The sequence below is a fragment of the Mirounga angustirostris genome, unplaced genomic scaffold (genome assembly GCF_029215605.1).
Source record: "Mirounga angustirostris isolate CCGP_5_RB_7025 unplaced genomic scaffold, mMirAng1.0.hap1 SCAF_12, whole genome shotgun sequence".
Classification (NCBI taxonomy): domain Eukaryota; kingdom Metazoa; phylum Chordata; class Mammalia; order Carnivora; family Phocidae; genus Mirounga; species Mirounga angustirostris.
This window is the reverse complement of record NW_026991720.1, coordinates 84,589,592-84,602,547: the sequence shown is the minus strand read 5'-3', so window position 1 is coordinate 84,602,547 and position 12,956 is coordinate 84,589,592. Positions and strand designations below refer to the sequence as shown.

Sequence of the window (12,956 nt, the reverse complement as noted above, 5' to 3'; positions counted from 1 at the left end):
TAGAATTAGACTTACAAAGTAAAAGCTGCTAGGTATTTTGTGAATCACTTAGGTATTCTCTGAATCTTGGAAGTGCCCTGAATTAAACAAAAACAAGATATAAATACTAATGTTAAAGATGTTTGCCATGCATACACTTTAAGTTATGATTTGTTTACTAAGATAGTAGAATATTGTCAAATTTCTTAAATGATTTTTTTTGCTTCTGAAAATTGTGTTCATCCACATTTATTTTATAGTTCTTTTATGACAAAAACCAAATCGTTCTTTCAAATTTTATATTTATAGTGCAGGCTGTGGAAGAACAGGTGCCATTTGTGCCATAGATTATACGTGGAATTTACTAAAAGCTGGGGTAAGAATAATTTTTATATAGCATTATATCCAATTGATGTATTATTATTTTCCGACTTAATGGTAAATTGCAGTAAATTATAACATGTGTTTCGTTATGCATGTTACTTATTTAGAAATAGCTTTACTCTGTAAGAAAAAAGGTAGTGGAACTGGAAAAGGTATAAATGATGTTTATTACCTTGAGATAATGCATGAGGCAGCAAGGTAAACATGTTACCACCCCTGTGTTCCGTGTGAATTGATACCCGCATTTAGAATGTAAAATCTGGGTTGACTTCTCCAAATACAGAATCTTCACTGCCTTTTATATTTATTCCAGGTATAAGTGTTATCAATTCAATAAATATTTATGCCTAAATGGAAATATTATTTTATAGTGGTTAAGGATGTTGAGTCTGGAGCCATAATGCCCAGATTAAAATTCAGTCCTTCACTGTCTGTGGGATTTTGATCAAATTACTTAATTTCATTGTGCCTCGATTCTTTCAACTGAAAATGGGAATCGTAATATTAATAACTCATAAAAAATAAATTAACTTTGTAAAGTTCCTTAGAACTATGTGTGTCCTATATCAAGTGCTCAGTTCAGTGTTAGTTTTCATTAAAATCGGTGTTACTGTTGTTACTACCACTACTATTTCAAAGACGTTGTGTTCAATACTATGGAGGATATAGAAGTAAGTAAAACACAGTCCTCGTTACAGATTTGAAAAACGTTGTTGTCTCATTGTATGTAGATTTGCTTCTCTTACTGGTTCTATAGTATTCATTTTCTATGCATTAGGAAGAAGTTTTTAATTCTTTATAGCTTTTTAAAAAATTATTTTTTTAAACACTATGCCCAGCATGGGGCTTGAACTCACAACCCCGAGATCAAGAGTCACATAACTCTACTCACTGAGCCAGCCGGGTTGCCCCCTTTATAGCTTTAAGGTGTGTTTCTGTGTCTTTATCTTGTATCAAATAGGATTAATAAAATATTTAGTTTCTTTTTTTTTCCGTCCTTCCTTCCTCTATTCTTTCTCTTTTTTCCCCGGCCTTAACATTTTTCAATTTTGCTAGGGAATATTTAAATTTTAAACTTTCTTCAAAAGCCCTTTGGGGTTAAATTTTATTTTTGTATTCCTCAAAAATGTAATCATCTCCTGATACTCAAATGAAAATTTTTAAGTGAACAAAATTTAACTAGGATTCTAACCCATTTTAACATAAAAGTCAAAGATTAAAACTGGGATGGAAAGAGGCATTTAAATAAATGCCAGTAAGCAGAAAAAACATCTGGTCATTCCACAAGTTGTGTATTTTGAACATAGTCCTCATTTGATTGTGTTTGGCGTAACATATATATAATCTTATGTTTTAGTTTAGGACTTGATGTAAAAATCTTTTTTTTTTTTTAAGATTTTATTTATTCATGAAAGAGCACGAGCAGGGGGGAGGGGCAAAGGGAGAGGGAGAAGCAGACTCTGCTGAGCAGGTAGCCTGATACGGGACTCAGTCCCAGGACCCTGGGATCATGACCTGAGCCAAAGGCAGATGCTTAACCAACTGAGCCACCCCGGTGCCCTGTGAAAATCTTTTGATGTATATAAAGACTCTCAAACAGTAGACCTGGGAATCTTTTTAACTCTTCTTCTTTATCACTCCAAAATATTCTTGTTGATCACCAAGTTCTAATAGTTCTGCCTGAGAAGTGTGGCTCAAATCTGTTTGTACCTTTCTTTTTTTAGATTCCTTCAGTAAACTTCTACCAGTTTCTCCCTTTCAGACTCTGATCTTCCCTGCTGCAAAGCAGACTGAGTATCAGATCTGCTCATGTCAGTGTTACCTCTTGTAGTAGTTCTAATTCCAGATGTACCAAAGAATTGTCAGGGATGTTTCACAGTCTTCAGAGACCTGGCTGAGGGATCTGTATTTTTACCAGCTTTCTTAGTTGGTTCTTATGTAGCCAGCCCAGGAAACAGTGGCCTGTGGAATAAGTTCAAACTCTATTATGTTTACAGTCTGATTCCAGGTAGCCTTATCTTCTTTCCTCCTTAAATACCTCTCCTCCTTTCAGTTTTAGGCTGTATCAAGCTACTGAATTCCCCAAAAAGATTATACATTTAATCTGCCATGCTTATGTATATTTCCTTCACTTTTTACTCCACACACCAATCAGAGTTAGTCACAGCGTCTTTATTCCCACTGCACTGCAATTATGCCTTGGCTGGATATTTATTTGTTCACTTATCTCACTGGCTTGACTGCTGAGGGTCCAGATTAACTTTGTATCTTCAATGCCAACAACAATGTCTGATGGCTGGTAGGTAGTGCTCAGTAAATGTTTTCAGTCATCCAGCATGTATATAAGGTCTGTTTGAGAAGTTACAGGTCCACATGAAAAAGAGTTGATGTGTTAAATTCTTTGTTTTAGAAAATACCAGAGGAATTTAATGTATTTAATTTAATACAAGAAATGAGAACACAGAGGCATTCTGCAGTGCAAACTAAGGTATAGTTTTTTGTTTCACTTTATATAGACTGTATTTTTTTAAATATCTTCTTGGTTTGTTTTGTTTTTTTTTCAAATGTCTTTTCCCTTGTTTATTTTCCCTTGTTCATCATGTCATCTCCCTAATAGGAGCAGTATGAGCTTGTTCATAGAGCTATCGCCCAACTGTTTGAAAAACAGCTACAGCTATATGAAATTCATGGAGCCCAGAAACTTGCTGATGGAGTGGTAGGTGTTCTTGGCCTATTAATTTTAGAAAACGTTCCTTTCCTTTCCTTTCTTTTTTTTCTTTTTAGATTCTTTTTTTTTTTTTAAGTAATCTCTACACCCAACGTGGGGCTCAAACTTAACCCCAAGATCAAGAGTCCCATGCTCTACTGACTGAGCCAGCTGGGTGCCCCAAAAACTTTTTTTTTACCAAGATGTAATATTTAGCTTTCTAATGGTTATCTGTGTTTTACCTAACGTGAGAATATCCATGACAGTTGTTATTTTTATTTAACTTTGATTTTGTTAACTCCTTTCCTTCTTCCTGTTTGAATCTCTCTATTATCATGGACATTTAATGACTCCAGTACAAGTTAAATAATACTCAAAATAGAATATAGTTAGGAAAATAGCTCTTATGTCAAAAATCTTTACTGTTTCAAATATAAGTTACTTTTAAAAAAATTAACTGCATTGTTCTCTCTTTTCTTCTACCCCCCACCTAAGTAATTTTAAGTTGATTCTACATGAATTAAATTGTGTTCTTGGTTATGATGATATAAAGTTTTATAATTAATTTTGTATAGGCTTTTTAATTAAGTAGAATTATAGTGCTACAATGAAGTCCCTTTTTGGCATGTGTTTCGTTCAATGTCATTTTAGCCTTAACTGATCTTATTGGATGTTCACACTTTTGACCTGACAGAAATACTTTATTCTCATAGTGTTCTCATGTCTGCCTCTGTTTTCTAACTAGTTCTTTTATTTGCTGCCTTTCTGTAATCATCTTGTCCTTGAAGGTATTGTGCTGTTTTTTTGATAAAATTTCTTTACGTTTTTATCCCTGAACCTAAGATAGCCATCACATGATAAATCAATTTAGCCGCAATAACTGAAGTAAAATGAGGAAATGAGTTGCAATTTATAACCTTTGTTTTCGTTTTCTTCTTCACATTGTGTTTGGCATTTTCCTAGACTATTTGTTTGAAATTTCTTGGTTTTATAAATGAGAGACTTGTTAAAACCAAATGCTGATCACAGTGTCTTAAAATAATCTAATATTCATTCATGAGTTTTAGGAGCTATGTATTTCCTTTATTAGCCAAGTGATAATTGTAGATTTTTAAGATTAATATGTGTGACCTCATTTTTATTTCTTGTATTAACATAGGAATCGTTGTGCAACTAGGCCTTACATGTTGCCATCTCTTTTTCCCTTTATTTTTTAAAAAGATTTTATTTATTTGAGAGAGAACGAGAGAGAGAGCATGGGGTGGGGAGGGTCAGAGGGAGAAGCAGACGCCCCGCTGAGCAGGGAGCCCAATGCAGGACTCGGTCCCGGGACTCCAGGATCATGACCTGAGCCGAAGGCAGTCGCTCAACCAACTGAGCCACCCAGGCGCCCCTCTTTTTCCCTTTAGTTTAATTAAAACCTGTTACAATCTGTGCTGAATGTAGCCAGATATTGTATAACATAGAATAGAATGCTTTATATATTATTGTGTATAATGTTATTTAAATTGAGAATCAGTTAATGCTTCAGAAAGCTAAATAGGCTGTGCTTTTTTTCTTTAAATTTTAGTGGAAGAACATTTGTTGTTTATATAAATGCAAGATTAATTTCAAAGTTAGTTTCTATACTTCAGAAATGTAGATACTTTAGACTACCATTTCCTTAGTATATACAAGTGAAAAATATTCTAACCCTTACATTTTTCAAATGTATAGGAAATACTTATTTCATTTTTTATTGGGATATAATTGACATATAACATTGGTTTTGGGTATACAGCATAGTTATTTGATATTTGTATATATTGTGAAATGATCATCACAGTAAGTCTGGTTAACATCCATTACCACACATAGTACAAATTTTCTTTTCTTGTGATGAGAACTTTTAAGATTTACTCTAATGAACTTTGAAATATGCAGTACAGTGTTATTAAGTGTAGTCATCATGCTGCACATTATATCCCATAATTTTTAAATTTTATACCTGGAAGCTTGCATCCTTTGACCCCCTTTACCCATTTCACCCACCTCCTACCCCCCACTTCTCGCAAGCACCAGTCTGTTCTTTGTATCTGTGAGTTCAGTTTTTTGTTTGTTTGTTCTTAGAATCCGCATATAAGTGATATCATACTGTATTTGTCTTTCTCTCTTTGACTTCTTTCACTTAGTATAGTGCCCTCAAGGTCCATCCATGTTGTTGCAAATGCCAAGAATTCCTTCTTTTTTATGGCTGAATGATACTCCATTGTGTGTATATGTCCCGTTTTCTTTATCCATTCGACAAATGGACCTTTGGGTTGCTTTCATGTCTTGGGCTCTTGTATGTATGTATGTATTTATTTATTTTAAAGATTTTATTTATTTATTTGACAGAGAGAGACATAGCGAGAGAGGGAACACAAGCAGGGAAAGTGGGAGAGGGAGAAGCAGGCCTCCCGTGGAGCAGGGAGCCCGATGCGGGGCTCAATCCCAGGATCCTGGGATCATGACCTGAGCTGAAGGCAGATGCTTAACGAGCCACCCAGGTGCCCCTTGGCTCTTGTAAATAGGCTGCAGTGAACATGGTGGTACATATATCTTTTTGAGTTTGTGTTTTCACTTCCTTTGGATAAATACCCAGAAATGGTATTACTGGATCATATGGTAGTTCTTTTTTTTTTTTTTTTTGAGGAACCCCCACATTGTTTCTATATGACTGCATCAATTTACATTCCCGCAAACAGTGCATGAGGGTTTTCTTATCTCCACATCCTCTCTAACACTTGCTATTTCTTATCTTTTTAATGCTAGCCATTCTGACAGATACCAGGTCTCATTGTGGTTCTGATTTGCATTTCCCTAATGATTAGTGATGTTGAACATATTTTCATATATTCCTGTTGACCATCTATATGTCTTCTTTGAAGAAATGTCTATTCAGGTCCTCTGCCCATTTTTAATCAGGTTGTTGGTTTTTTTGCTATTCAGTTCTCTTATTTCATAGATTGCCTTTTCATTTTGTTGATAAGTTTCCTTTGCTGTGTGGAAGGTTTTTAGTTTGATGTAGTCCCACTTGTTTATTTTTGCTTTTGTTGCCTGCTGTACCTTTAAAGCTTTTAAGTATATTTAAGTGATCTCCAGAAAATGGTATGTGATAAATACTGCATTGCTCTTTCATCTCTGTTTTCTCATTACCTGATTTCTTTTAGGTTTTATTCTATAAATTACACTTCCATTTTATTAGTCTGAACTTCACACTAGGATTATAATTTTGTTATAGATTGTTTCTGTCTAATGGGTCAGAGGTTTACAGATAGCTAAGGAATAGAAGAAAGATCATATGCATGTTATGGGATGAGATGAAATATCACCTGATAGCAGATTAGTGGTTATTTCAAACCTACTTTCGTATCTCCTTGCCTGGTACCTAGGAGACACCCACTAAATGTTTGCTAACTGAACTTAAAATGTTAGATTATATCCTTGCATTTCAAAGCTGACATGGTGACTGCTGGATTACCTTTTGGGCAAGATGGATATTTCTATTTTGTAAAAAGGAAAAACAGTTTTCCAAGGAATCCATTCTGAGAAAACTGTATTTGGTAAGAATAAATATTTTGCCACAGGTTGTATACTGTAGTGTCTGACACTATATAACTATATAACTCAATGGATGAATGGATTTAAAAAGTGGAAGGACATCTGGGTAGAAGAAAAAAGATAGCTTATTCTAGGTAATTTTTTGATAGTGTCCTCTTTTTTTTTCTTAAGATTTTATTTATTTATTTGACAGAGAGAGCACAAGTAGGCAGAGAGGCAGGTAGAGAGAGGGGGGAAGCAGGCTCCTCTCTGAGCAGAGAGCCCAATGTGGGGCTCGATCCCAGGACCCCAGCCGAGATCATGACCTGAGCTGAAGGCAGACGCTGAACTGAGTGAGCCACCCAGGCACCCCTGATAGTGTCCTCTTAAGAAATCTTGTTTTCTAGGTATTTCTGAACCTAGGTGACTGTTTTTATAGCAGGTTTATATGTTGTTGGAGACTATAAATCCCAGTCAGAAAAAATGTGGAATCTAAAAAGTTGGGGAAGATCATCTTAGAACTGTATGGTTGAATAAAATGATTTGAAATATATTACTTGCCTTTCTGAACCTATGCTGTGAGAAACATTTATAAATCTATTTATTATTTCTCTGACAATTTAAAGGTAAAGTTATAAAAAAAAAAACAAAAAAAAACCAGACAAACAAAAAACTCTTAAACTGTATGTTCCAGAATTATTTTCATAGAAATTTTGGTTGGAATGCTGATCAACAATATAAGACTCTATAATAAATGATATTTGTCAGCGGTATGTACAACCAAGAAGACTTTCCAGAGTAGGAGATCTAAAGAGAAAGTCTGTTCTGGAATTGAGTAGCCTATTGATTTGGGATTTAGAAACACTTCAGTAAGCAAACATTTGTAAGATGTACATGCATGCCTTTTTATCTTCTATATAAAAGACCACTACCAGTTATCAGTACCAGGATTTTCAGTTCTAGGATGATGGCGTAACAGCAACAATATGGTCCTTCTGTTGTTATTGTACATTTTAGATGTGATACTGAATTCTGAGTATTTTTTCCTCAAATGTAATGTCCTTTATTTTTAAAGCACTTTGTTTTAATATTTATATTGTTCTGCAGTTGATAATATATCCTTAAGTGTTTGATAATTAGGTTCTGATCTTTATTTGTGGCCTCTGATAGGCTGTTATGTGGTAAATATTAAGAAACAAAATTAGTGAAATGGGTGAAGGTGGTCATAAGGTAAAAAAAGAATTTTAGCAAGCTTTTCTTGAAACAAAAGAATATACTAGAACCTAATTTCAGTGGATTATTTAATTTCTAAAATACCTTGATTCACCTTCAAAAGTTGGTGATTGTTTCAATTGGTAGTAAAAGCCCCTTAATAGAGCTATATACATTAGGACAAATGTGGGAACAAAAGCTGTAGTTAATAGTGTCAAAAGATATGAGTAGAGCAAACATTATTGTAGCAAAAATAAGGAATCTAAGAAGAACTGTCCTATTCTGAAGTCCAGTAGCCAGGAGGTTTTGTTCATGCTGTGTAGGCAATGGTTCTCTGAGTTGCATTTCTATACTGCCCCATTGAGTTCTTTCATGAGATGAAATTCAACATGTTCAAAAGTCTTACCTACCCCCAAAGTTCTTTTTCCTCTTTTGGCCCTTTCTATTAATGGTTCCACCATTCTGTCATTACCCAAAATGAGGAATCCTTCATGACACCTTTCCTTTGTCATATTTGTTTGAAAATGCCCTTAATTTCCCTTATTCCCTTCCCACCTGTTCCCTTCCATACTCTTTTCTTTTTCTCAATATCTTACCTATCTCTCTCTTTTTATTTTTAAGATTTTATTTAGGGACGCCTGAGTGGCTCAGTCGGTTAAGCGCCTGCCTTCAGCTGATGTCATGATCTCAGGGTCCTGGGATTGAGTCCTGCGTCAGGCTCCTTGCTCATCGGGGAGCTTGCTTCTCCCTCTGCCTGTTGCTCTCCCTCCTTGTGCTCTCTCTCTGACAAATAAAATCTTTAAAAAAAAAAAAAAAGATTTTATTTAGTTAGTTATTTGAGAGAGAGAGTGAGCGTGAGCAGCGGGGAGGGTCAGAGGGAGAAGCAGACTCCCCACTGAGCAGGAAGCCCAACGTGGGGCTCCATCCCAGCACCCTGGGATCGTGACCTGAGCCAAAGGCGGACAGCCAACCCACTGAGTCACCCCGGCGCCCCTCTTACCTGTCTCTTAATGTCATTCTAAATGCTGCCTTAATATTTCAACTTCTTAATATTTTTCAGCTATATTCTTAATATTCTCACCTTTAAATAACATCTCTGGTTTCACTACTTTATGATGTTATGATTACCCCTTTACTTTTTAGTTTGGTAATATTACTAGACTATACTTCTTGGAGTTAAGTACTATATACTTTACATTTTTGCATCCTCTCCAGTGCTTACTGTTTAGTGCATGTCACATACTTATCCACATTGCCTTACCTGCTATTCCAAAATCCAAAATGCTCTGAAAACCTAAAGTGGGGGCGGAGGGGAGAAAGAAGAGAAGATGGGGAAATAGAGAGTGAAAGTGTTGGTTTGGTATTACACTCATTTGGCAGCAAAACCTGACTTGACATGACTTGAGGCTATTCATATTGTACTATAAAAAATTGCTGTGTTTTACAGGTTAGAAGCAGTTTCATATGGTTCACCCTTAACCTTTACTTAACCTACTTAATGTGAATGTGTACAGATTTTGATACAAAAATATTAACGGGTGTTATGGGAGTGTGTTTGTAAGCAAATGAATTATTAATATGTATCTTTATGATGCAGAATGTCTAAATTCTGGTGATGTCTGAGGATCTAAAAGTGTGGCATCCAAAAGACCTGATTTACCTGAGGCAATAGCAATTTATATTTGTCTAGGTGTAATAATAATTAGTGCTCCCACTTTCATTTTCAAAGAGCCCTGATTTGGACAATAAATTACATGGCTACCCCACCTTAGCAGATACCCCTGCAACAGATGCCTTTGTTATGGTAGGTGGCTTTAATTAAGAATGAAAGCATCCATTCTCATGATGTTATTGTTGTTCTGGTCAGAGTAAGATACATAGTTAAGATGCATAAAACTCTTCTAATACATCTGATTATGTGTCAGGAGACAGGGTGCACTAAAAATTGTGGAAAAGTTGAGATCTCTCTTTTCCTTAGTTGAGCATACTTGGTAAAAAAAAAAAGTCACTGGCAAGAAAGGCAAAGAAGGTGCTATGATGGACACAGTAGAAGTGTCTTTTGATGTAAAAAAAAAAGGCAACTACAGTTTCAGAGTTCTTTAATCATAGTGTATGTAAAGATAGCTTTTTTCCTAAAATTAATCTGAGATGTAGTATCCTAGCTGGATAAAAATGAGGTACTTCCTTGAGGGTGAAACTAATTCAAGGCAATGTTTTATATAATAATCTCACAACTCTTCTGTTCACAATCCTAAACACAACCTAAGATTCTTAAAACTGTATTGACTCTGGAACATCCACATTAATGAATATTACTGGTCCTTGAGACCAGCAAGAACAAGGATATCCCTGAATGCGCGCTCTCTGCCTTTTTGGGGTTTATTTGGTTAGGGAGTGATATAAGGGCCATATATGCTTATGGAGCAGGGCACTCCGTGGTGATAAAGGGTAGGGCAAAGAATGATTAAAATGAGATCTGGGACCTGCTTTTAAAAGTACCAGATAGCAATAGGAATCCCAAAAAATTGGGAAAAATAAAAGATATAACCCTTATTTTGGCTTTTTTCCCCTTCTCTGTACATGTTAAGATTCTACTGGTAGTGATGCCTGAAAAAAGCTGTATCTTCTTTGATCTTTATTTTCTTGGAAATCTGTTCCTTTACAGTAGCATTTGAAATGTGTTGAAATGCCATGGTACCCAATCGAGTTTTCAGTAACTGGAGATAGGCTGCGTTTGTTTTTGTTTTAAGTTTATTTATTTTTTTAGTAATCTCTTCATTCAATGTGAGGCTCAAATTCATGACCCTGATATCAAGAGTCACATGCTCTTTTGACTGAGCCAGCCAGCCGCCCCAGACTGTTTTTTGATATTAATCTCTTTGGCCCTTTCAGCTAAAATACAGAGAACCCATTTTGTTATTTGGGAAAAGTGGCATTATTTTAAAAATTGAAAAGCCTAGAAACAGTTTATGTGAAACATGTGAAAGGAAAATTATTTTTCTTCTAACTTTAATGAAGCTTTTTTTTTTCTCTCAGCAGAATGAAATTAACACTGAAAATATGGTCAGCTCCATAGATGCTGACAAACAAGATTCTCCTCCTCCAAAACCACCAAGGACCCGCAGGTATTGTACGTCACATTTTCTTTGAAAGGATATTTTATTTTACTCACTGTTAATTAAAACAAATTCTGAATATTTCCAAGTTATTTTTATAACTTTTATCACTCTTTTGTCTCGGGTATAGCATGTGTATGGCAACTGATTTGTTACTGATACACTAAAAATTTTGTTTCACTTTGGGTAAAACCTCAGTACACTGTACCAGAGCAGTGAACATGACCGTGAATTGACAATAGCTCATATTTTGGTATGTAGTACAGTTAAATTTTTAAATATTCTAAAGATTTCAATTTTTGCATAATGACTAAAAAAGTAATATTGTCAAAAACTATGCACATTGAAGAAATTATTTAATAACATTACTAGCAAAGATGAGTTTCTCTCAGCATTTTATTACTTTCATACCAATCTCATTTATAATGAAGTCAAGATATATTCTTGTACCCCTTTGTATTTCTTTTTTCTTTTTTTTCAAGATTTTATTTATTTATTTGAGAGAGAGAGAAAGAGAGAGCACACTAGACGGGGGAGGGTCAGAGGGAGAAGCAGATTCCCTGCCGAGCAGGGAGCCCGATGTGGGACTCGATCCAAGGACTCCAGGATCATGACCTGAGCCGAAGGCAGTTGCTTAACCAACTGAGCCACCCAGGCGCCCTGTATTTCTTTTTTCTTTTAGGGCAGCTGCTAGGTCAGTTACATGGTAGTATAGAAAGAATTTAGATAGACTCAGAAAGCTTTAGTTTCAAGTCCTTTTCACCCATTTACTACCTTTGAGGTTGTGAATAAGTCACTTAATTGATCCTGGGTTGGTTTTGGTTTTTTTGTTTAAGTATTGTCCTAGGGATTAAATGAAATAAACTATGTGAAAATGCTAAATATGGGACTTGGCACATATTAGATTTCCATTACATGTTAGTTTTCCCATGACAGTGTAGAATTAAAATGGAGTCAATTGAATTACTTTTAAAAGGAGGCACAGTAGAACATCTGTAATAATAAACTGTTAGAATGGCTTATACAGGGTCTTGTCTTGAGCAAAGAGCTGCCCAAATGGACTGGCCTTCCCTCAAAGTAGGACTTCTTTTATATAGGATTCACTAATTTTTTTTCCCCCTTAAAAGTTAGCTAGATGTTGGGGTGCCTGGGTGGCTCAGTTGGTTAAACGTCTGCCTTCAGCTCAGGCCATGATCTCAGCTCCTGAGATCGAGCCTCGCATCAGGAGCCTGCTTCTCCTTCTCCCTCTGCCTCGCCCCTCTGCTGGTGTGTGTGCACATGCACGCTCTCTCTCTCTCTCAAATAAAGAAATAAAATCTTTTTTTTAAAAAAAGTAATCACTAGCATTGATATAACATCTACTATATATGTTTTCTTCCATTTTTGTATTCTCTATTCATTCTGTAGATAGTCAGTGATATGTCAAAACAATGAGTGATGTCATGAATTCATTAATTTTTACAGTAATCTTGATCACAGGGATATTAATATAGCTGCTTTCCAAAGGAAATTGACCTGCATAGGCTAGCAGAGTTCAGCTGAGAACACAAATCTCTTATCTTCCAGTCCAATAATGCTTTTTTCATTATATGGTGTTACCTTCCTAGAAAAAAGCAGAGTAGTGAAGGTTTTTGTTTTTAAAGTGTTATGTTCTAATTTTTTGGTTGTCATTTCCTTTACTCCCATACTCTTTTCACCCCATATGGAATCTAGCCTAAATTATTGTAAGAAAAGTAATTTTCTGATTTTAAATAAAACATCAATTTGGAAAAAAAAATTATAGAGTCACTCATCTTAAGACTTGGTCAAATAAATGTAAAATTTTTTTATTATAAAGTCCAAGTATCTTTGTGTGAAATTCTGGGCCTCAGAGTATAGCTTCAGTCTATCTTTTTAGCCTTTTTTTTCACTATTTCTCCAAACTGTTGTGTTCATTGTTCTATCCTCTTCTGGCACTGGTACAATGCCTACTATGTGGTAGGTCTTGAATAATTTGC

At 35.3% G+C, this 12,956-nt stretch overlaps 1 protein-coding gene across 7 annotated transcripts in view; it reads left to right on the top strand.

The window, feature by feature from the left end:
• PTPN12 (protein tyrosine phosphatase non-receptor type 12) overlaps positions 1-12,956 on the top strand; it is an 88,655-nt gene that overhangs the window by 61,014 nt on the left and 14,685 nt on the right. For 4 of the 7 annotated variants that reach the window (XM_064575379.1, XM_064575374.1, XM_064575378.1 and 1 more), the window contains 5 exons: positions 289-355; positions 2,774-2,851; positions 2,981-3,079; positions 9,573-9,647; positions 10,880-10,968. In XM_064575379.1, the coding sequence (XP_064431449.1) occupies positions 289-355; positions 2,774-2,851; positions 2,981-3,079; positions 9,573-9,647; positions 10,880-10,968 (408 nt within the window). The remainder of the gene's footprint in view (positions 1-288; positions 356-2,773; positions 2,852-2,980; positions 3,080-9,572; positions 9,648-10,879; positions 10,969-12,956) is intronic. The other 3 variants (XM_064575375.1, XM_064575377.1, XM_064575376.1) reach the window with 3 other exon arrangements.